Source organism: Tamandua tetradactyla, chromosome 4 (assembly GCF_023851605.1).
Source record: "Tamandua tetradactyla isolate mTamTet1 chromosome 4, mTamTet1.pri, whole genome shotgun sequence".
In the NCBI taxonomy this organism is placed as follows: Eukaryota; Metazoa; Chordata; class Mammalia; order Pilosa; family Myrmecophagidae; genus Tamandua; species Tamandua tetradactyla.
This window is the reverse complement of record NC_135330.1, coordinates 49,029,629-49,054,771: the sequence shown is the minus strand read 5'-3', so window position 1 is coordinate 49,054,771 and position 25,143 is coordinate 49,029,629. Positions and strand designations below refer to the sequence as shown.

General features: G+C 35.6%; 1 protein-coding gene across 2 annotated transcripts in view; it reads right to left on the bottom strand.

The window, feature by feature from the left end:
• The window catches only part of CDC73 (cell division cycle 73), a 200,979-nt gene extending 176,607 nt beyond the window's left edge, over positions 1-24,372 (bottom strand). The window contains exons 1-6 of one of the 2 annotated variants that reach the window (XM_077157292.1): positions 23,830-24,372; positions 21,162-21,267; positions 17,115-17,184; positions 11,872-11,934; positions 11,743-11,795; positions 7,169-7,257 (exon numbers count right to left, since the gene is read on the bottom strand). In XM_077157292.1, the coding sequence (XP_077013407.1) occupies positions 7,169-7,257; positions 11,743-11,795; positions 11,872-11,934; positions 17,115-17,184; positions 21,162-21,267; positions 23,830-23,960 (512 nt within the window). In that variant the 5' untranslated portion in view covers positions 23,961-24,372. The remainder of the gene's footprint in view (positions 1-7,168; positions 7,258-11,742; positions 11,796-11,871; positions 11,935-17,114; positions 17,185-21,161; positions 21,268-23,829) is intronic. The other variant, XM_077157291.1, reaches the window with a different exon arrangement.
• Between the last annotated feature and the right edge of the window lie 771 nt (positions 24,373-25,143).

The following is a 25,143-nucleotide window of genomic DNA, read 5'->3' as shown; positions in this document are numbered from 1 at the left end:
ATATGCTGTCTACAGGAAACACATCTTAGACCCAAAGATAAACATAGGTTGAAAGTGAAAGGTTGGGAAAAGATATTTCATGCAAATAACAACCAGAAAAGAGCAGGAGTGGCTATACTAATATCCAACAAATTAGACTTCAAATGTAAAACAGTTAAAACAGACAAAGAAGGACACTATATAGTAATAAGAGGAACAATTAAACAAGAAGACATAACAATCATAAATATTTACACACCGAACCAGAATGCCCTAAAATACGTGAGGAATACACTGGAAACACTGAAAAGGGAAATAGACTCATATACCATAATAGTTGGTGACTTCAATTCACCACTCTCATCAATGGACAGAACATCTAGACAGAGGATCAATAAAGAAATAGAGAATCTGAATATTACTATAAATGAGCTAGACTTAACAGACATTTATAGGAGATTACATCCCACAACAGCAGGATACACCTTTTTCTCAAGTGCTCATGGATCATTCTCAAAGATAGACCATATGCTGGGTCACAAAGCAAGTCTTAACAAATTTAAAAAGATTGAAATCATACACAACACTTTCTCAGATCATAAAGGAATGAAGTTGGAAATCAATAATAGGCGGAGTGCCAGAAAATTCACAAATACATGCAGGCTCAACAACACACTCCTAACACACTCCTTAGACGACTGGGTCAAAGAAGAAATTGCTAGAGAAATTAGGAAATACCTCGAGGCGAATGAAAATGAAAACACAACATATTCAAAACTTATGGGACGCGGGCAGGCCACGGTGGCTCAGCAGGTAAGAGTGCTCGCCTGCCATGCCCGAGGACCCGGGTTCGATTCCCGGTGCCTGCCCATGTAAAAAAAAAAAAAAACAAGAAGCAAAACTTATGGGACGCAGCAAAGGCAGTGCTAAGAGGGAAATTTATTGCCCTAAATGCCTATATCAGAAAAGAAGAAAAGGCAAAAATGCAGGAATTAACTGTCCACTTGGAAGAACTGGAGAAAGAACAGCAAACTAATCCCAAAGCAAGCAAAAGGAAAGAAATAACAAAGATTAGAGCAGAAATAAATGAAACTGAAAACAATAGAGAAAATCAATAAGACCAGAAGTTGGTTCTATGAGAAAATCAATAAGATTGATGGGCCCTTAGCAAGATTGACAAAAAGAAGAACAGAGAGGATGCAAATAAATAAGATCAGAAATGGAAGAGGAGACATAACTACTGACCTCACAGAAATAAAGGAGGTAATAACAGGATACTATGAACAACTTTACGCTAATAAATACAACAATTTAGATGAAATGGACAGGTTCCTAGAAAGACATGAACAACCAACTTTGACTCAAGAAGAAATAGATGACCTCAACAAACCAATCACAACTAAAGAGATTGAATTAGTCATTCAAAAGCTCCCTAAAAAGAAAAGTCCAGGACCAGACGGCTTCACATGTGAATTCTATCAAACATTCCCGAAGGAATTAGTACCAACTCTCCTCAAACTCTTCAAAATAATCGAAGTGGAGGGAAAACTACCTAATTCATTCTATGAAGCCAACATCACCCTCATACCAAAACCAGGCAAAGATATTACAAAAAAAGAAAACTACAGACCAATCTCTCTAATGAATATAGAGGCAAAAATCCTCAATAAAATTCTAGCAAATCGTATCCAACAACACATTAAAAGAATTATACATCATGAACAAGTAGGATTCATCCCAGGTATGCAAGGATGGTTCAACATAAGAAAATCAATTAATGTAATACACCACATCAACAAATCAAAGCAGAAAAATCACATGATCATCTCAATTGATGCAGAGAAGGCATTTGACAAGATTCAACATCCTTTCCTGTTGAAAACACTTCAAAAGATAGGAATACAAGGGAAATTCCTTAAAATGATAGAGGGAATATATGAAAAACCCACAGCTAATATCATCCTCAATGGGGAAAAATTGAAAACTTTCCCCCTAAGATCAGGAACAAGACAAGGATGTCCACTGTCACCACTATTATTCAACATTGTGTTAGAAGTTCTAGCCAAAGCAATTAGACAAGAAAAAGAAATACAAGGCATCAAAATTGGAAAGGAAGAAGTAAAACTATCACTGTTTGCAGACGATATGATACTATACGTCGAAAATCCGGGAAAATCCACAACAAAACTACTAGAGCTAATAAATGAGTACAGCAAAGTAGCAGGCTACAAGATCAACATTCAAAAATCTGTAGCTTTTCTATACACTAGTAATGAACAAGCTGAGGGGGAAATCAAGAAACAAATCCCATTTACAATTGCAACTAAAAGAATAAAATACCTAGGAATAAATTTAACCAAAGAGACAAAAAACCTATATAAAGAAAACTACAAAAAACTGCTAAAAGAAATCACAGAAGACCTAAATAGATGGAAGGCCATACCGTGTTCATGGATTGGAAGACTAAATATAATTAAGATGTCAATCCTACCTAAACTGATCTACAGATTCAATGTAATACCAATCAAAATCCCAACAACTTATTTTTCAGAAATAGAAAAACCAATAAGCAAATTTATCTGGAAGGGCAGGGTGCCCCGAATTGCTAAAAACATCTTGAGGGAAAAAAACGAAGCTGGAGGTCTCGCGATGCCGGACTTTAAGGCATATTATGAAGCCACAGTGGTCAAAACAGCATGGTATTGGCATAAAGATAGATATATCGACCAATGGAATTGAATAGAGTGCTCAGATATAGACCCTCTCATCTATGGACATTTGATCTTTGATAAGGCAGTCAAGCCAACTCACCTGGGACAGAACAGTCTCTTCAATAAATGGTGCCTAGAGAACTGGATATCCATATGTAAGAATGAAAGAAGACCCGCATCTCACACCTTATACAAAAGTTAACTCAAAATGGGTCAAAGATCTAAACATTAGGTCAAGACCATAAAACAGTTAGAGGAAAATGTAGGGAGATATCTTATGGATCTTACAACTGGAGGCGGTTTTATGGACCTTAAACCTAAAGCAAGAGCAGTGAAGAAAGAAAGAAATAAATGGGAGCTCCTCAAAATTAAACACTTTTGTGCATCAAAGAACTTCATCAAGAAAGTAGAAAGACAGCCTACACAATGGGAGATAATATTTGGAAATGACATATCAGATAAAGGTCTAGTATCCAGAATATATAGAGATTGTTCAACTCAACAACAAAAAGACAGCCAACCCAATTACAAAATGGGAAAAAGACTTGAACAGACACCTACCAGAAGAGGAAATACGGATGGCCAAGAGGCACATGATGAAATGCTCAATGTCCCTGGCCATTAGAGAAATGCAAATCAAAACCACAATGAGATATCATCTCACACCCACCAGAATGGCCATTATCAACAAAACAAAAAATGACAAGTGTTGGAGAGGATGCGGAGAAAGAGGCACACTTATCCACTGTTGGTGGGAATGTCAAATGGTGCAACCACTGTGGAAGGCAGTTTGGCGGTTCCTCAAAAAGCTGAATATAGAATTGCCATACGACCCAGCAATACCATTGCTAGGTATCTACTCAAAGGACTTGAGGGCAAAGACACAGACGGACATTTGCACACCGATGTTTATAGCAGCGTTGTTTACAATTGCAAAGAGATGGAAACAGCCAAAATGTCCATCAACAGAAGAATGGCTAAACAAACTGTGGTATATACATACGATGGAATATTATGCAGCTTTAAGACAAGATAAACTTATGAAGCATGTAATAACATGGATGGACCTAGAGAATATTATGCTGAGTGAGTCCAGCCAAAAACTAAAGGACAAGCACTGTATGGTCCCACTGATGTGAACGGACATTCGAGAATAAACTTGAAATATGTCATTGGTAACAGAGTCCAGCAGGAGTTAGCAACAGGGTAAGATAAAGGGTAATTGGAGTGGAAGGGATACAGACTGTGCAACAGGACTAGATACAAAAACTCAAAAATGGACAGCACAATAATACCTAAGTGTAAAGTAATCATGTTAAAACACTGAATGAAGCTGCATCTGAGCTATAGGGTTTTTTTGTTGTTGTTTTTTACAATTATTACTACTTTTATTTCTCTTCTCTATATTAACATTTTATATCTTTTTCTGTTGTGTTGCTAGTTCCTCTAAACCGATGCAAATGTACTAAGAAACGATGATCATGCATCTATGTGACGATGTTAAGAATTGCTGAGTGCATATGTAGAACGGTATGATTTCTAAATGTTGTGTTTCTTTTTTTTTTCTTTCTTTCCGTTAATAAAAAATAAAAAAATAAAAAATTAAAAAAAAAAAAAGTGCCATTCATTTTTGGCTTGATCGTCATTCAGTTGCAACAATTCCACTCAGCTGTATTGCAAAACTGACGTACTTTCAGATTACTCTAGGTATATTTTAATAAAAATTATTGCATCAATAATCTTTAGAATTCTAAATTTGGAAATGTGAGCTATTTTTTGCAGAATTTTACCAATGAAATAACAGCACCATAAAGGACTTTATAATTTCTCTCTTTCTCTACACAGTAAAAATTTTCATTGTTGCACAATCATGTTTATAATGATTTTTAAATTTTCCTTAAAATGGGAAATTTGGAGTTGTATAAAATGGAAAATTTTAAGCTGTATGCAAGTTTCTAAAGTAAAAAGTTAAAAAATTACAAGTTTAAAAAATAAAAAATTTAAAAGTTCAGGGGCTAATAAATCTACCTACTTTCAAGACATTATAAAAGCACAGAAAGTTAAGCAGTGCAGTACTGAAATAAAGACAGATAAATCAGCAGAGCAGAATGGGTCCAGAAAAACAGACCTACATACTGATTTTTTACAAAGATGCAAAGACAATTCTGTGGCGACTGATAATGCTGGAAAAACTGGTTATCCATATGCACAGAGTTGAACTTTGATCCCTAGTTCATTAAAAAATTAAAAAAGCTTTTGCTCCACACCTTCCTTATACCCCAAATACTAAAAATTTAACTCAAACTGAATCACAAACTTAAATGTAAAATCTGAAACTATAAAACTTCTAAAAGAAAAAAGGAGGCAATCATACTGACCTTGTTTAGGCAAATATTTCTTAAATATAATACCAAAAGAAAAATCCACAAAATACAGATAAACTATTTTCCACCAAATTAAAATTTTCTGGTTTTTGAAAGGCCCTGTTAGAATGTAAAAACAAGCCACAAAAAGGAATTTAAAAAATAAATAAAAATAAAAAAAATAAAAACAAGCCATAGTGACAGTGCTTAGGTGGTGACTGGCCTAGGTCACTGAGAGTCAGCAGCTCTACCTGCCCACTGCCCTGGTCCTCCTGTTCCAGAAGATCCAGTAACTTCAGACAGTTGGTGGAAAGGCGTTAAGGGCAGCACGGTTTTTCAGAGTCCATAGGTCCCAAGTCCTTAACATGACTTTCATCATCACCACTGAGTTGGAAGGCAGAGAAATTTTATAATAACCTCACAGACAGAAACTAGAACACGTTGATAGAAACGTCAGGATGACACAAGGCAAGCTAAGAACCTCAATCTTCACTCCATGTTCCTCACTGCCATTTCCTGGGCCCAGGGACCTGGTGGAGATAGACATCTCCCAAGGCCAGCAAGTGGCTGGAAGAAGAGCCGTGGAACTCCCATGAGCTCAGGACCTAGGTGAGCACTGCAGCTTGGCGAGCCACTGAGGACCTGGGAAAGGCCAGACACAGTTCAGCCTTCTTGTGGAACACCGAGGCCCCCACCCCAAGGAGCTAACCATTTATGTCACATTGTAACAACCATTCTGCATTAAATTATAAAAAACCCTAATATTTCAGCCTCAGAAAAAAAAAGAAAAAGAAAAAACAGGGAGAAATATTTGCAACACATATAACTGAAAAAGGACTTGTATTCAAACATATAACATACTCTTGAAACTCAGTAAAAAGAAAATCCAATAAAAAGGGACAAAGATTTGAAAAGGCCCTTCACCAAAGAAAATATGGGACAGCAAAGTACATGAAAAGACGTTCACAAGATCATTAATTGTTAGGGAAACACAAGATAAACCACAATGAGATAGCTATTAGAATGGTGAAAATTAAAAATACTGACTATACTAAGTGTTAGCAAGATGTGGAGGAACAAGAACTCTCATGCACTCCTAACCAAAATGCAAAATGGTAAAACCACATATTGAAAAAAAATTGGAAGTTTCTTTAAAAAGTTAAATCTATACTATCATAGGACCCAGCCATTCCACTTCTCAGTATTTAAGAGAAATGAAAATATATGTCCATTCCAAAATTTGTACACAAATGTTCATAGCAGCTTTAGTTATAATAGCCCAAATAGGGTAATAACCCAAATGTCCGTAAGTGACAGGTTAGACAAACTGTGGTGTATCTAAACAATGGAATAGTACCACCCAGCAATAAAAAAAGAATGAACTATTGACACACCCAACAACATGGATGTCTCAAAATAATTATACTAAATAAAAGAAACTAGAACAACAAAAATCCATGCTGTGTAACTGTATAACTCCTTTCAAAGGTAACTCTAAAAAAGCAAACTAATCTATAATAACAAACCATTGGTTGCCTAGGGAGAGGCAGACATGAAGATTGGGAGGAACAAGGGATAACAATGGTTCATGGAAATTTAAGGGATGATGGCTATGTTCATTATCTTGATTACAATGATGATTTTACAAATGTATATATGCATAAAAAATAATCAACTTGTATACTTTAAATACCTGCAGTTTATTATATGTCAATTATACTTCAATAAAAGGCCAACTCCAGCCATGTCTGTACAACTATGTATTATCTGTGGCTGCTTTTCCTATCATGGTAGAGTTGAAGAGTTGATCTGCATGAGACCGTAAGACCTGCAAAGCCAAAAGTACTCTACAGAAAAAGTCTGCTGATCTCTGCTACACATCAGCAAGAGATTACATGATAAAATTAAAGGCTTGGATTATAGAATTGATTTTAAAAAGGAAAACCAATACAGAATTAAAATAAAAAAGAAGCGAAAGCTTTCCAGAAAGCATGATTAGCACAACAGCTTCCAATCCCCCTATCATAAAACATGCCCACGTATCATCTTCTTTTGAACTTACTGGCATATACACTTACATATATTTTGCATATTTTCTACTAAAGAAATCCTTACCTAATCTGTTCAGTTTGTACAATCCCTTCTTTGTGACCCTCCAAACGAGCAGCCAATCTCTCTTTATCAAGGCGTACACACTCTTCATCCTGAAATAATCGCTGAGTGAATACTTAAAAACTTTATTTAACTTTTAATAGGATAAAAAAACAAAAACACTTCACATAACATTTCCTTACGAATACTCCCACACAAAGTTCTCGCTATCAATGGCTTTAGGTCATATAAAGAAAACAGTCATAAATATATGCAGTATCACGTAACATTAGAACTGACTAAAGCTTGCAAAAAACTTGTCAGCCACTTTTTCTCCTATGTTTAAGTGGTCTTCTCATAACATATCATAGCCACCTTCATTCAGAAAGACATCTGACAACAAAAAAATTCCTTCTCTTTGGGAAAGTTAATAACTGAACTGTGAGAAGCTTTCACCAAAGTCAAAGATTTCACTTTGTATCAAAATATTTTTCATCTGTTGTTAAAGGTCCTGAATACCTCAGCACAGATCAAAACACTAGAAATGAAACTTAAATAGTTTTCAAAGAATATTCCTCAGAACATTAGAAGGTTCCTACAAAGTGCCCCAAAGGCCACATCGACATCTTATCTGAATTCCAACTTGATAGCTCAACTTTCATCTATTTTATGTATCAGGATTTCAAGTATGATTTAGACTGAAAAGTGTTTGCTGCTTAAAAACAAAACAAATTTTTAACTCTGATCTAGTTCAATGCCCACATTTTTACAAATGAGAAAACTGAGGAATATTCTGGCTAACAGAAAATGAAATTTTATTAATAACATCAGTTAATTCATAAGATCCAGAAAGAATGCTGAGCTGTAATTCATGCTCTAATATTAAACTGACATGTAGAAAACTAAAATAGACACACTGGCTAAAATGAATGTAAGAATGGTTCAGCAGATGCATCACCCTTTTGGCATTTGTAATAAAGGTATATGGCACATTACTCAAGTTCCTTAGGAGACTGCTGATTTTAAAGACAACTGCAGTATAGATTTTTTTTTCATTTTTAAAATTTTTGTATTTATTAATTTAAAAAAATCAACAACAAAAACGTTAACATATCATTCCATTCCACATATATAATCAGCAATTCCCAATATCATTACATAGTCGCATATGTATCGATTTAGAAAAAGAAATAAAAAGACAACAGAAAAAGAAACAAAACGATCACAGAAAAAAAAAGATTATCTATACCATACCCCTTACCCCTCGCCTTCATCTATCACTAGCATTTCAAACCAAATTTACTTTAGCATTTGTTCCCCCTATTCCTTATTTTTTTCCATATGTTCTACACATCTGTTGTTATGGTAGACAAACGGAGCATCAGACACAAGGCTTTCACAATCAGAGTCACATTGTAAGAGCTATATCATTGTTCAATCATCATCAAGAAACATGGCTACTGGAACACAGCTCTACATTTTCAGGCAGTTCCCTCCAGCATCTCCACTACATCTTGAACAACAAGATGATATCTACTTAATGCGTAAGAGTAACCTCCAGGATAACCTCTCAACTCTGTATCGAATCTCTCTGCCACTGCCACTTTATTTTGTCTCATTTCACTCTTCCCCCTTTTGATCAAGAAGGTTCTCTCAATCCCCTGATGCTGAATCTCAGCTCATTCTAGGGGTTTTCTCAATCGCTTGATGCTGAGTCTCAGCTCATTCCAGGATCTCTGTCCCACGTTGCCAGGAAGGTCCACACCCCTGGGAGTCATGTCCCATGCAGAGAGGGGTGCAGTATAGATTTTAATATGATCAAAATATCTACCTTCTGAGAAAGGGGAAAAATTCAACTCCCCTAAATGGAGAATTCTTAATATTCTCACAAGCAGTGGGGACAACCAAAACAATAGGCTGAGTCCCCAATCTTGGGGTTTGTCCATATGAAACTTAACCCTACAAAGAATAGTTCAAGCCTACTTAAAATTAGGCCTAAGAGTCACCCCCAAGAGAACCTCTTTTGCTGCTGAGATGTGGCCTCTCTCTCAAGCCAACACAACAAGCAAACTCACCGCCCTCCCCGTGTCTACATGGGACATGACTCCCAGGGGTGTGGACCTTCCTGGCAACGTGGGGCAGAAATCCTAGAATGAGCTAGGACTCAGCATGAAGGGACTGAGAAAATCTTCTTGACCAAAAAGGGGAAGAGTGAAATGAGACAAAATAAAGTGTCAATGGCTAACAGATTCCAAACAGAGTTGAGAAGTTATCCTGAAGGTTATTTTTACACATTAAATAGATATCACTTTGTTAGTCAAAATGAATGGAAAGGCTGGAGGGAACTGCCTGAAAATGTAGAGCTGTGTTCCAGTAGCCATGTCTCTTGAAGATGACTGTATAATGATACAGCTTTCACAATGTGACTGTATGATTGTGAAAACCTTGTGTGTGATGCTTCTTTTATCTACCTTATCAACAGACAAGTAAAACATACAGAATAAAAACAAATAATAGGGGGAACAAATGTTAAAATAAATTTACTAGATTGAAATGTTAGTGAAAGGTGAGGGGTATGGTATGTATGAATATTTTTCTGTTTTCTTTTTCTGAATTGATGCAAATGTTCTAAGAAATGATCATGATGATGATATGCAACTATGTGATGATATTGTGAATTACTGATTATATATGTAGAACGAAATGATCATGTTAAGAATGTTTATTGTTACAGTTTTTAAAAAAATTAAAAAATTTAAAAAAAAGGAAATGGCAATCTTAAAGCACATCACACACAGATGAAATAAAATAGTTTGCATATTTTTAAAAAGGGAAAAAAAAAATCTCTACCTTCAAGTTTCTGTCTCCTATCCTAGTGTACTGCCTTGCAGGTCTTCAATTTATTTTTGTTGAATTGAAAACTGCTGAAATAATATAACTGTTCATTTAACATAATTTATCTCTACAAATGTTCTGGAAATAATTGTATTATACTAATTTCCTGTTGATCTTTCAAGTTACTGGAATCCTAGCAAATTAGCACTGCCGATAAGTTGAAATTTTCAAAGAACTAAATATTGAGGTTTTCCCAAATAAATGGTATCCCAAAATCAAAATTTGTTCACAGTGGGTCAAATTTCCTTTCATAAAGAGAGAGCCGGGGAAAACACTATTACTGCTATAAAATTTGTACTAATATAGTAGAATGGCTCACAGCAAGACTATCTGGATTCCAATCCTGGCTGAGCAATTTACTAGCTCATAAACTTGCAAATAAGCAAGTCACTTATTATCTCTGATCCTGTTATGCATAAAGGAAATGCATAGTACTACCAACTTCAGGAGGTTGTGATGAAGACTAAATAAGTTAATATACATAAAGTACTTAGAACATCACCTAGTAAAAAGTAATAACAATGACTTTCATTACGTTTTCATTACCCGAAAAATATCAGGTCCATGTCTCAAGGTATGCTTAATTATTTAGGCATTATTACATTATTTTAGAATTAAATTTGTCACTAACTCTACTCTGTGTATTTATCAATCAACTCTGTCCCTTTAACAGTTACCTTTCTTGTCCTTAATTGTGGATTCGTTGCTGTTAATATGGCAAGCAAAAAATGTATAAACATAGCTATTTGATTTTTAGAAAAGTCTGAAATGAAAGGATTTATGGTTTCCAGCAATGTTAACACTAATGACAATTAGATTTTTATTCCTATACTGTGATTTTAATTGACATATAATCAGCTTATTATTTTTCAAATTTTAAGTGTACCTCTAGGGCCTTATGCTCTATTTTCAGGAGGGTTTACATGTAACAGGCTGGGAGCTGGTTATGAATTCACATAAATAATGTCATAATCACAATAAAATTCCTAAGCTTTAACTTTGTAACACAGTGCACAAGTTGATAAAGAAACTTTCTTATACAAAGGTAACTACATTTATTTATGACTTCTATTTCATGTGAACTATCCAAATTAACAAAGGCTAATATTCCCCTTGCTGGATATTAAACCTTACAATAAACCTATAACCTGATATACTGATATCTTAAAGTAGTGACTATAATAAGCATATTATGTTCACTGCTTCTCAGAGTGAAGCAAATTCTCACACCACTTTTGTTACAAGGGTAAGCTGACTAAGGAGGCCAAATATGACCTGCTACCGTTTCTGTAAAGTTTTAATGGAACACAACCACACTTGTTCACTTACCTGTTAGTTATGGCTACTTTTAGGCCACAATGGCAAGGTGAAATAGTTTCAACAGACACCATATATCCCACGAAGCCTAAAATATACACTATCTATACCTTTAAAGAACATTTGCCACCCCCAATCTAGTTCAATACTTTCATCAATTAGGATATAAAAGGTAAAAAAAAACTAAGAGAATTTTCTTCATATGTAATCAATACATGAGGGGGCCAAACTGTAGTTTGAGCTACTTATTAATATGAACTGTTCTTTGTCCCACAATAATTTTCCAAGAAAACAGCTCCTAGGATAATTATGACCACAGTATTCTGGCTACTAATACAACCACAATTTTAATAACATGAAGTGTCTTTAAAATAAAGTTTCATTACCTCAATTCGTGGTTTCTTTGCTTCAGCTAAAACTTCATCTGCAGCTCTTTTAACTATAAGAAAAAAAGAAGTAAATAAAGTTTTCGGGTAGGTTTTGAAGATTCAAACTAAATATGTGACAAGACTTACCTTGTGTAGATCGCTGAAGACCTATCTCTAGGGGGGCACTTCTGTCTATACTTGCTGATGTTGCTGAAAATTTAAAAAGATTCATGTGAAAAGACCAATATTTGAAAACATACTTTAAAAACTGAGTGAAATGCTCAAGTCTTGCTATATTTCTTATTTCCCATATGGTGATTTCCCTTAGAAAAAGATATAAAGCAGCTTTATAGGAATCACTTTATTGTAAAAGGCTAGTCTGTATTAGGAAGCCTATTAAAAAAACTATTTTTAACAATTTAGCTTACAAACTGTTGAGATGATCTGATTGAGATTAACTGATCACTTCAAAGAACACACTCCAATATGACAAAACAAGCACATAAAATGTGCATCTAAACCTAAGTACATAAATATACAAGGGAAACTTTCTCGTTTTGTTTTATTTAAGTTAGCATGACTTCCAAAATACGATTTTTAGTTATTCTCAACTGGTAAGAAAACTTTAAATTACTCTTTAAATGAAATTATTTAATATTTGAATGGCTTAAAATAATAAAACTATACAAAAGAGGCATGTATACTGTCCCCATTTACCTAATTCCCACCACCCTCTATAACCAATGATAGCCTTTTATATATCCTCCTAAAGTTTCTGCAGGAACAGGAAATGCTGAGTTATATTTTTTATTTCCCCCCTTTTTTATACAAAAGGGATCATATTATACGCAACTGTGCATCTTGATTCTTTTTAACTTAACCATATATCTCTAACAGTCCTCCATATTAGTATGTGGAGCATTTCCTTAACTCTTTTTATCATCTATAAAGTATTCTAATGTATGGATTATTTATAATTTATTTAACTAGTCCCCTACTGATGGGCACTTCAGTTCTAACAGTCTTTTGCAATTATAAACAATGCCACAATGAATAACTTTGTATACAGGTCATTTCATTTATTTCCAAACATATATCTAGGATAAAGACCTAGAAACAGGATTTCTATGCTAAATTTGTATTTATGATAGAAGTGCCAAATTACTTCAATGGGAGTTACATCATTTGATATCATAACCAACATTATATTAGTATATCTGTTTCCTCAGTCTCACATGTATTATCAAACTTCTGGATTTGGATCCATTAGGCTAAAAAATGGTACTTTTGTATCATTTAAATGTGCAATTCTCTTACTATGAATAAAATCAAGCACTTTTCATATAATTTTATCACCTTTTCCATGAACTTATGACTACAATTCATTGAGTTATGGTCTTTTGCATATATATTTCTAGAACCACTTCATACCGTTAGATTGGACCTTTTTCTATGATAATGAGTTATAAGTAATTTTTCCCAATTTGTAATATCTTTTGTTTTTGTAATGCAGAACTTTTTAAATTTTATCAACATATTTACTGAATAATTCCATTCCCCCCAATTAATCTCAGCTGTCACTTTAACTAGATGTTAAACTCATATGTATTTCTAATCTAACATACAGCAAAGGTTGCTCTATTAGTTTATCTAGTCATTCACATTTTTTAAATTATTGGGGCACGTAACTCTAAAATGGCCAGTGTTTTCTCATTGCTACTCTCCAGATTTTTATTGTACTTTGTTTCTTTTACCAAATGAACTTCAGAATCTGCCCAATTAGTTCCACTAGTTCCTCCTCAAAGAAAAAAAAAAAAGTCAGGATTTCTATTGGGATGTTAAATGTATAAACTATATTAAGATCTAACATTTTGAATATTTGTGCAGCTGTATGAAAGAATGAAGTCGTGATGCAAGGTGGATGAACCTTGAGGACATTATGCTGAATGAAAGAAGGCAGAAACAAAAGGACAAATAATGTGTGGTCTCACTAATATGAATCCATTATAATGAGCAAATGCTGAGAGTTAAATTTGAGAACACAGGTTATCAGAAGATAGAGGGTATAGAGATTGGGCAATTGGTATTTAAGGATTAACATTTAATACGGTTGATTGTAAAGATTCAGAAAAGGATGGCACAATACTCTGAGTTGGTAGCACAATATTACATGTCCAAGTAACAAGGCTGTGTGTGAGTATAGTTGAAAGAGGAAGGTTTGGGTCGTGCATGTCACCAGAGAAGAGCTAGAGAATAAAAACTGAGACTGTATAATTTAGCAAAACCTTGAATGGACAAAGATAGCAGGTAACTGTACAAATATAAGAAAGCTCTTACATGAACTAGAACAAACATACATTACTATTACAAGAGCTAATAATAAGGTGGTACATGGGAAAAAATACAATTAAGGCAAACTAAGGTCTACAGCTCATAGTAACACTGTAATATTCTTTCATTAATTGTAACAAAGGCACTACACCAAAGCTAATTGTCACTATTAGGGGGATATGAGGGGTATGGGATTTTTCTTTTTTCTGGAAGAAAGAATATTCTCACATTGACTATGGTGGTAAACGTGTAACTATGCGATTATACCAAAAGCTGATGACTGTACACTTAGGATGGATTGTGTATAGCGTATGAAAAAACTATTTTAAAAAGAAAAAAAAAAAAGAACACGTCTTTAAGCTGTGACACCTTCCTATCTAAGACCATGGTCTGTTTCAACATTTACTCAATTTTTTGTTAAACCATTAAATTAGCAATAAAAAAATTAGAAAAGCAATATGTTGATGACTAAATACATTTGTCCTACAGGAAATGAAGTGGATGGATAAAGGGCAATTATTTTCCGGATTCTGAAAAGAAAAACCAATTTGCTATAAAGTACTCCCCCCAAACTAGCCTATTCACCAAACTCACGAAATGTTTATTAAAAATAAAGAATCCTAGACATATTCTAGATCTCCTGAAGCAAAATATATATATATCTATTTTTAACAAATGTACATGATTTTCAAGATTTAAAAAATTGGATAAACACTACTGCAAAATTTTAAATTTGTTTATAAGTCTACCATGAGAGACAGTGAACATGTTCTGGACAGGGATTTGTATTTTGCACAGCACCCAGCACAGTATATTTAAGAATAAGCATTCAATAAATGCTTGCTGAATACCAAATGAAGACAGCACAGGAAACAAAATTCCTATTGATGATGAGCTCTACAATAGAAGCAAGATTCGTGTGCAAATCAACCTTACTGCTTAAAGGCATGGATCAAAATATATGACAGGACAGCTATCAATGACTTAAAGGTAGTAAAATCCTCCCCAGGAAAGGCGAGACCTAACAGTTTTATTATAATACCAACTTATTTGTTATTCTGTAAGACAGGAAATTAATAATCATTTATTAATTCATTTATGCACCTACTCTGCACCTAACACAGTTTTAAATGTGGACAAGCCGAATTTCTGCCTCCTTAATGCTTTCCTTCCAGTGAGGAAGACAAACAATATGTAAGTACACAAATAATTTCAGGTCAAAGAAAGGGATCTAATGAAAAATATATCAAGATGGTACTACACATAGACAGAAAGGGGGTGGGGTAAGTGAGAGCAAGGCTCTTTCAACATTTTAGAGAGAGGTCCACTCTGTTGGACATTTGAGCACAGATCTGAATGAGGTGAAGAAGTGAGCCATGTGATCAATGTAGACAAACTGAACTCAAGAGAGATGGAATAGCAAGTACGAAGACTTCTCTGAAATAAGAATAACTAAAAGGCCAATGAGACTGAATTACATTAAGCAAAGGAAGATTGACAGAAGATGAGGTCATAACGATTTAGAAAGAAGAAAGATCATGTAGAGGGGAAGGACTTGTAAGCCACGGAAGGGAGTATGAGCTTCATTCGAAGTTTGATGGAGAGCCAAGGCTGGCCTTGAGCAGGTGAGTGTCACAATCAAGTTTACGTGCTTTTTTCAAAAACAGTTTACTCTGACTGCTTAAGTGGAAACTCTACTTAAGAAAATAAAGACCGTGGACTTGCAAGGAGACTACACAACAGTCCAGAAAGGGAGGATGAAATCAGGTGGAGGCAGAATGTTAAGAAATTTTATTTTTAAAGGTATAGAAAAGAACTTGATAATAGAATGGATGTGAGAGTAGAGAAATCAGAGATTTCACCAGAGTTTCTGCCTAAGCATTCATGTGGATGGAGAACCAAATTATAATCGAAACTGGGGAAGAACCAAGTTGAATTATTTTGTTTTTGTTTTATTTGGGGTGAGGGGGAGGGAAGCAGAGAAACAGATACTATTTTGGACATATCAAACTTCAGATGCCTATCGAACACTGAAGGGAAGATGTTGACAGTGAATTTATAAATCTGGAACTTAGGGAAGAATTCAGTGTTGGAGATAAATACTCAGAATCATCAGCATATGAATATTTAAAGCATGAAACTGGAAGAACTCATCTAAAGATAAAGGTTCAAAAGAGAAGGGAAGAGTGGGCAAACGTGGCTCAGTAGCAGAGTTCTCACCTGCCATGCCAGAGACCCGGGTTAGATTCCCGGAGCCTGCCCATGCCAAAAAAAAAAAACAGAGAGAGAAGGGAAAAAAATTCAAGTCCTAGGGAATTTTATAATTGAGATTAAGTACAGAAGAAAGTAAGCAGAATAGACTGAGGAGTAGTAATGGGTAGGAAGAAAACCAAAAGAGTTTAGGATCTCAAATGTCAAGTGAATAAAGGCTTTCAAAATGGAAGTGATCAATTATATCAAGTGCAGTTAAGACAGCAAGTAAACTGCGGGGAAGAGAAAAGAAAGGATTTCACAATCTTTAAGTCAGCACTGCTTTTATAAGAGTGACTTCAGCAGGCTGGTGAGGATGAAAGTCAGATTAGAGTGGAATGAACAGAGAAGTAGAGGTAAAGAAGAGGAAGCAGTGATGGTGATACCACACAACTCTTTCACAGAATTTTGCAATAAACAGGAAAAGAAAAATGGAACAGCAGATGTTAGGGATGTGGGATCAAAACGACTATTTTAAGATGAAAGATACTACTATATGTCTATTCTAAAGGGAAGGATGCAGATGAAAGGATAAAATTGAGGATGCAAGAGAGAAATGACAATTTATAGGAGCAAAGCCTTTAAGAGGTTTAAAGGAAATGGAATTTATACAAAGAAGGGGTAAATGGTTTTAGGAGTAAAGACAGTGCATTCACCTTAACAGGAACAAAAGACATGGCTATGGACACAGCTGCAGGAAGGTTAGTTAATTATTTAGTTGTAGTATAAATTATCATCCCACTGCTTCTTATTTATAGAGAAAAAAAAACTATTTATTTAAGAGTGACAGTAACTTAAAAATTACTCACATGCTTCACCATTGAGATATCCAAGCAGATCTTTCCTATCAGGTCTTCTAACCACAGGAATGTTTTCAGTCTGAAGCAGAAATTTTAAATTAGGTATCAAATACATAACTATATGAAACTTAGTAAAGATAACATCACATAATGTCTGAATTTTATTCAAACATGTCTTTGTAACAAATTTAATATCATATTTGTAGAGGTTTGGGAAAGGACACAGCCTTGACATCTTAGTTTTAGCCCAGTGAGACTCATGTCAGACTCCTGACCTAAAGAACTGTGAAATGATAATTTTTGTGTTTTAAAAAAAAAAATTATAAAAAATAGGCTAAAAATCTCTTCAAAAATCCTGGAAATTTTTAAACACCAACTTTTACTAACTTTATTTTTGAAATGCCAATAAAGTATACAAAATATAATCATGAGAAATGAAGCAATAACTCAAGCCCTCTAGAAAATATTAATTCTAGTCTTTTTTTCTTCCTTAGCTTATTCTAAGTATTTGCTTTTTAATTGAACTCATGAGGATCTGCACGTTTGAGGCAAATATCTTTCTAGTCCCACTGCTTTCTCACTTTATCAGAGTATCCAGAGTTCTTTTTTCTCACACTCAAATCAGATCCCCTCAAAATATTCCACCTGAACTCTTTCAAATAAACTAAATTAGCTACTAAAACCACTAATTTTGCTAATTAACAATAGATATTTGTTGTTCAAGCACAGGAAAAGTTTGGGAGATTATACAGGAAATTGTTAACAGTGGTTGTCAACTTTTACACTACATATTTCTTTTTTATACTTCAGTGTTTATAAACTGTTCACAGGGAAAAAAGATAAACTAAGCCTGAAAAATGTACCCATTTAGTATTAAAATGGACAATTTTCATTTTCTCTCCTACACTAGCAATTTGTAAAGAAGTCAGCAAAACAAATAAAACTATATTTTCAGCTCCAACACATCTTCGGGCCATGAATTCAGTGAATCCTGTAATTACCACAATTTCCCATTTCATTTTACTAATGTAAACAAACAACACAGTGTAAGGAAAGCAAATCATGGCAGAATTATATAATCAAAATCCCTTTTCCATCTCACATGAGCAACAATGAAATAACAATAAGGTATCCTTAGTATCTTCAAGCAATTATCTAACACTGAGTGGTGAATACATTTCTCTGTACACATTTCTCAATGATATAGGCTTAATCATTTAAAAAACAGCCTATATCCCAGTCTTTAAAAAAAGGTCAAGTTAAATTTTAATTATAAAATTATAAAAGCTTAAGAGCCCACAAGTTCTTTTGTGCTTGTATTTTTTTAAAAAACAGACTACATGGACTATCACAAATAGTTAAAAATTTGAATTACTTTTCTTTAAATTATTGTTTCTAAGTTTGATAACATATTTCATCGTTTGGTCACCACTGAATTATGCACAAATTATAGCCAACTGAAAAGATACTGTCTACTCATGCTACAACAGGCACTATAGATCAGGAATACTTGGTCTGCTCACAAGAGCAAATAAGACAAAGGAGTTAGGAGAGAACAACTTTAAATTCGTAGGACCTTAGAATTTGAGAATTCTGCCCTTTCAACTTATCAAATATTTAAGAAAAATAAAAGAAATATTATGTGCCCAAGGGTCCTAAGGGTTACAGTAACGATTATAGGTGTCTGTTATGTTCTACCACCGTTTCTCAAGAACATAATCTAAATCTAACCCAAATATCCAGATCATCTTTATTGCCCCAAAATGACTGTAGATATATTTATACATAAAAAATGCTAATTACTGATTTATTTTTTTAAGATCTAAATACGAATTTTTAAATTTTAACTTGATTTATATTTAACACTACATATTTCTTACTCAGGAAAGCAACAACCTTACAATTTGATCCTTACAAAGCACATCTGACAATAGAATCCTTTCTTACTCACTTTAAATGGCAAGGTATTATTTGGAAAAGATACCTCACATTCGCCAGAAACAATTGCAACCATTACTAGTTAGGAAGGGTGGGAAGGTGGAAGGTTGTAGAAGTAAATTTCGTGCCAGTTAATGAGTTTAAATTTCACACACATCCCTAACAAGAGTGTTAGATAACTCAAAAAGTGGCTCTAGTGATGAAAGACACATTGATGATAATGTTTGTAAAGTCTGAATAAAATTATTTCAAGAACCGTAAAGAACTGGAGAAAGGCAATGTTTACAAATAAAATGCACTTCATATTTAATTTTAAACATGTAAGTAAATTAAAGCAATAATAATTAAAAGCTAAGGTATTCCATATACCCCCCCAACCCTGCCAAAACTTGATGTTCAAGCTTACCAAAAAAAATTGAGAGGAGGGTCTCATTTGTAAAATTCACTATCACCTTTCTGGAGAATTGTATTTGGGCATTAACGACAATTTGCCATGTCTCACAACTATCATACCCAAATAACTGTGAACCTGTTTACTTATCTATAATACATACACAGATGAAGAATCTCATAATATTCTATATGAATGATACCAGTTACTTTCAAGTGTTTCTAAAGACTTCCTCTGAACAATACATTTTCAAACACTGAGATGCAGAAAGTAGACAAAACTAGAAAAAAAATGCAGTTATCAATAGAGTATGAAAAAGCTGTGAGTTAAGATTAATTTTTTAAAAGTATTAATCTTGATTTTTTTCTTATGACATTAAAAAAGTTTTTTTGAGAGCCCCCAGTCTTGGGGTTTGTTCATATGAAACTTAACCCCACAAAGGATAGGTCAAGTCTACTTAAAATTTAGGTCTAAGAGTCACCCCCAAGAGAGCCTCTTCTGTTGCTCAGATGTGGTGACGAGCAGTCTCACCACCCTCCCCCTCTCTGCGTGGGACATGACTCCCAGGAGTGTGGACCTTCCTGGCAACGTGGGACAGAGATCCTGGAATGAGCTGAGACTCAGCATCAAGGGACTGAGAAAAACCCTAGAATGAGCTGAGAATTAACATCAAGGGATTGAGAGAACCTTCTTGACCAAAGGGGGAAGAGTGAAATGAGACTAAATGTCAATGGCTGAGAGATTCCAAACAGAGTTGAGAGGTTATCCTGGAGGTTATTCTTATGTATTAAGTAGATATCACCTTGTTGTTCAAGATGTAGTGGAGAGGCTGGAGGGAACTGCCTGAAAATGTAGAGCTGTGTTCCAGTAGCCATGTTTCTTGATGATGACTGTGTTCCAGTAGCCATGTTTCTTGATGATGACTGAGCAATGATATAGCTTTCACAATGAGACTCTGTGAATGTGAAAACCTTGTGTCTGATGCTCCTTTTAGCTACTATATCAACAGAAGAGTAGAACATATGGAATAAAAATAAATAATAGGGGGGAACAAATGTTAAAATAAATTTAATTTGAAATGCTAGTGATAAATGAAAGCGAGGGGTAAGGGGTATGGTATGTATAATCTTTTTTTCTCTATTATCGTTTTATTTCTTTTTCTGTTTTTTTTTATTTCTTTTTCTAAATTTATGCAAATGTTCTAAGAAATGATGAATATGCAACTATGTGATGATATTAAGAATTACTAATTTATATGTAGAATGGAATGATATCTTAATGTTTTGTTTGTTAATTTTTTTAATTAATAAAAAGTTTTTTTGAGATTAGAGTTCCAAATGTCAGGATCCTTCTAGAGTTATATTAATTTAAAAACCTCACTATAGGGGGTACACAGGTAATTCAGGGGTAGAATTCTTGCCTTCCATGCGGGAGAGCCAGGTTCGATTCCCGGCCCACGCACTCCAAAAAACAAACAGAAAGCATTACTATAAATAGTTTTAAAACTTCTGTTGTTATGAATATTGCACAAAATACACATGAAAAAATCACAGGTGAAAAACGTTCGTGTAAATCAGACAGTGGCCCATTTTTGACCCTCTTTGAGACATTCTTACAAACAGATCTTTCATTTTTTAATTCGAAACCTAAGAGGGAAGCTATTTATGTCAAATAATAACCAATATCAATTAAGTCAAAAAAGCAGTTTTAAAATGAATTCCACTTACGGCTGCACGTCGGACATAAACAGGATGAGAAAGGTGCACGTTATTAAGTAGAAATAAGATAGAATCCAATGTGTAGTACTCCCTGGGTTGGCCTTCCTTTCCAGTCCTGAAATAATTAAGGCAAGATTTTTACTCACAATTATAATTCAACTCCTTGGGCTTAAAAATTAATTTTACATATTTACTATTCTATACCCACTTTGCTATCCAATAACGGATTAATCATGGTTAACAAAAATACACATACAATATAAAATCTAGTAAGTAGAAATGTCTTTTGGGCACAAGTAAGCAAATAACAAAGACAGACAATAATAAAAAGCAAGAAGTAAGAAAAGCACTCAAAATTCTTACTCTAAGGTATTTTAATTAGAATTAGGCCCAAACTGGGTTCTGAACTTTGTCAACAGAGGACCCTAACTGTTATGTATTAGATAGGATCCATAAGAGAAAACAATCACACTGTCCAGAGTAGCGCAACTATTATTGGTGCTAAAGCTTACAAGAAATTTATCCTATGGCTCCTGCTAAAGAAGAGACTGATAACATCCTCAAAAACATTCTTCCAGTAAATGAAACAATGAATTTCAAAGGACTCTTATTACACACACCAAATGAGACAAATAATGTAAACCAAAACACAATTCTACTTGTGAAAAAACAATGTGTTCTTGGGGTGCAAACTCTCTAATGAAAGCACATATTACTTAATAAATGTTAATGTCCAATCCCACCCTTCCTACTACAGTCTCCCATACAGAAATAGAACAGTCAATGTATAAATCGAATTCATCTAAATATAGCCCACTATAACCAATCCCAAACCTATTTTTTCGCCAATATTCCTATTTTTCCTCTAAATCAGTGTATGTCGAACCATGCATCACCATCAATTATTTTACCATGGAGGGAAAACATAGAGGTAACAACTAGTTTCTTGGTTTTTTGAAAACAGTGTACAAAAGAATAGAAAAAAATAACAGAATGCACTGTATTCAGTAAGAGTAAATATTGTTTAATGTTATAAATACATGCATACACACATCTATGTATATATTTACATGTCCACATGGACACATACATATAAATTAAATGGAAATATATTTCTTGGTGTGATTTGCAACTGAACTTCTATTCTAAGCATTCCTTTATCACTGGCTTCACTAGACTGTTGTTTGTCACCTTTCCCCTTCTAGTTCTCATGGCTGTATGTACGTTCCCTCATTCAGGAAAGTCTAACCCCCATTTGCACAAACAGAATTCCTACACATTCTTTAAAGCTCATTCATTCATTCATTTATTAAATAAAAATGCAATGGATGTCTATCTGGCAAACAAGCTTCTATGAAACTTTACCTAATACCTCCAGTCAAAAGTGACTGCTCCTTTTATGAGCTAGAAAACACTTCACATCAATTTATCTGTTTTACCTCCTCTACTGCGATTAAGTTAACCTCCTCTGAGGCAGGGCTAGGGTCTTAAAAATTTTTCTGTTCCTCAGATTGATTACGGAACTGCTCTGAATACTGAGTTCTCCCTTTAAATCATTTTATAAAGAAAATAATCTTCATTAGAAATCCAATTAAATGCAATTCTTTCAGTGATAATTCTTTTGAAAATAAAAAGCAGTTAGATAACTCATAAAAATGTCACTTCATCAACATTTCACAAAGCTAATTAAACCATAAACCTCTAGGCCAGAAAACAAAGACCAAAAAAAAACAAAACTAAATTTCCCCTAGCTTTTCATCAACTCTTCACAAAGCCCATTGCTCCCTTCATTACATCCTATTCTACCTATTCGATTAAACAAAACTGAGGATGTAAGTTCGGGCTCAAGGTTCTAATATCCAAATGAAGCACCAAAGATAGTGACATCACTAAAAAGGCCACCAAAGATTATTAAGCCTGTCTCTAGATGTTTTCCGGAGTTATTTAAATTCAAGAAACCCACGTGGATCAACATTCTAAACCATCACTCTTTAACACACTGTCCAAAACCATTCACAGCATCAGTTTCGTACTTAGATCTGTAAAGCTCTATTATTATACATCAAGCAACTTTCTCCCTGAGTAAACTCCCTGCTTTCACATCTAACAAAGATTTTGATGACTACTGCAAATTCACCAAATTTGCTTGCGTCCTGACTTCACAAAGTTGGTTCTCTCTTCTTGAGGGGTAATCCCCCTCCCCAATCACCAATACAGAAAAAAAAAAAAAATAGAACAGCTACAAGCGCAGCGGAGATAGTTACAACACATGGCAGCCACCAAGAGAAGAAAGAAAATAAGGAACAAAAAGAGACGTCTCCGACACCAGACATCGCGCTCCTTTGCATCTATTTTCAGGAATATTTGTGCACCAGCCCTACACAGTGATGGCACCCAATATATATTGGTAAAATCGACTGGCAAAGTCGAAAACTCCCACGTTATCCTTCCCATTTGGCTTTTCAAAGATTTAAAGGGATGGACCACTAAAATGCGCTTTTCCCCTTCCCTCCTCGTCCCAAAAGTGCAACTTCTGCTCTTGAGAGAAACTTTTTCCCAGAGCACCTCTGTTTTACCACATCCCCAAAGGAAACGGGGGGAGGGGTTAAAAAGGAGATCACCTGGGGGCGCCCAACTCTTCCCTACCACCCACGAGCCACAGCCATGCCGGACTTACCCCCAAACTACATAGTTGGTCTTCACATTCTTGGGCCAGGAGAACTCCCCGAAGATCACTTCGTCTCCCTTCACCACAATCTCCTTCTTCTGGATGTTGTACTGTCGCAGAACGCTGAGAACGTCCGCCATCTTCACCCCCCTCGCCGCCGCCGGCCCCGGCCACCGCCGCCGCGCCTGCCTCCTCCTTCTCTGGTCGCCTCGCCCTCCTCCTCCGCCGCCGCCGCCGCTGCCGCCGCCGCGAACCAACAGCAGCACCACTAACAGCCGTCTCGTCTACGACAGCAGCAGGGGTAGCAGCCACCAAGGCCGCCGAGGACCCCGCGCTATATGGCAAGGCCCCGCCGCCGGCTGCCCGCGGAGAACGCCTGACTGCGCGTCTCCAGCGCTGCAAGGCCACCGCCAGGGGGAGCCGCGACCGGTCGGGAAAATGCCCCTCCCAGACTCTTACTTGGCACAGAGCCGACTCACGGCAATAAACGCAGAACGCAGGGATACCGCGCTCGCGTAGGGCGCACGCACGGGGCACATTACCGGGCGCACGCGCGCGGACCACCTACCCACTCTAGGAGCGCTCTCGCCGGGCGACAGGTGCGCGCGCACCTGCACGGCGGGTCAGCCCCTGTTTGACTGGAGAGCGCACAGAGCGTTCAACGACCTGCCTTGAGAGGGGCGGGAGACTTTCTGTTCCCCACCTGGGCGAGAGTGGAACTCGGCAAAGGATTTGCAGAAAGCAAGAATCCTCTTTCTTTCTGAGTCGGACCCTGGCCTAGAAAAAGGGTTCGAGAGCTTAGCAATTCGAATAAGCCCATTTAGAAGGGTGCTTCTTTGTTTTTTTGTTGGTGGTGGTGTGGTTTGTTTTTTTTCGGGGGTGGGAGCGGTGTTTTGATTAGTTGATTTAATGGATTCGCGTGGTGGAAAAGAGCAAGTCCAGAGGAGATGAATTCCGTGAACTGCTATTTATTGGGTGCTATCTGACTTGAGTCAAGTTACATACCTTCTGGCGGCATTGATTGGTTAATGGATAAAATGGAGTTAATATATAGATATTAGCTTCAAGGATGTTGTGAGGATTGGGTGAGAAGGTGAAAGCGTCTAGCAAATCATTAAAATATCGTAAATATTGTATTCCCCACCGTTCCTTACATAATGACTTCCCAACCTATCGCCTAACCCGCTCCCCTAATCCCAAAGGATATAAAAATGGTTCCGTTCTAGGATGCTCATGGAAAAATCAGAGACCAGAAACCTCAAACTGTGCGAATAAGAAAAACACTGTCGGACTACCCTATTTTTATTGGCACCCAGAAGGCTC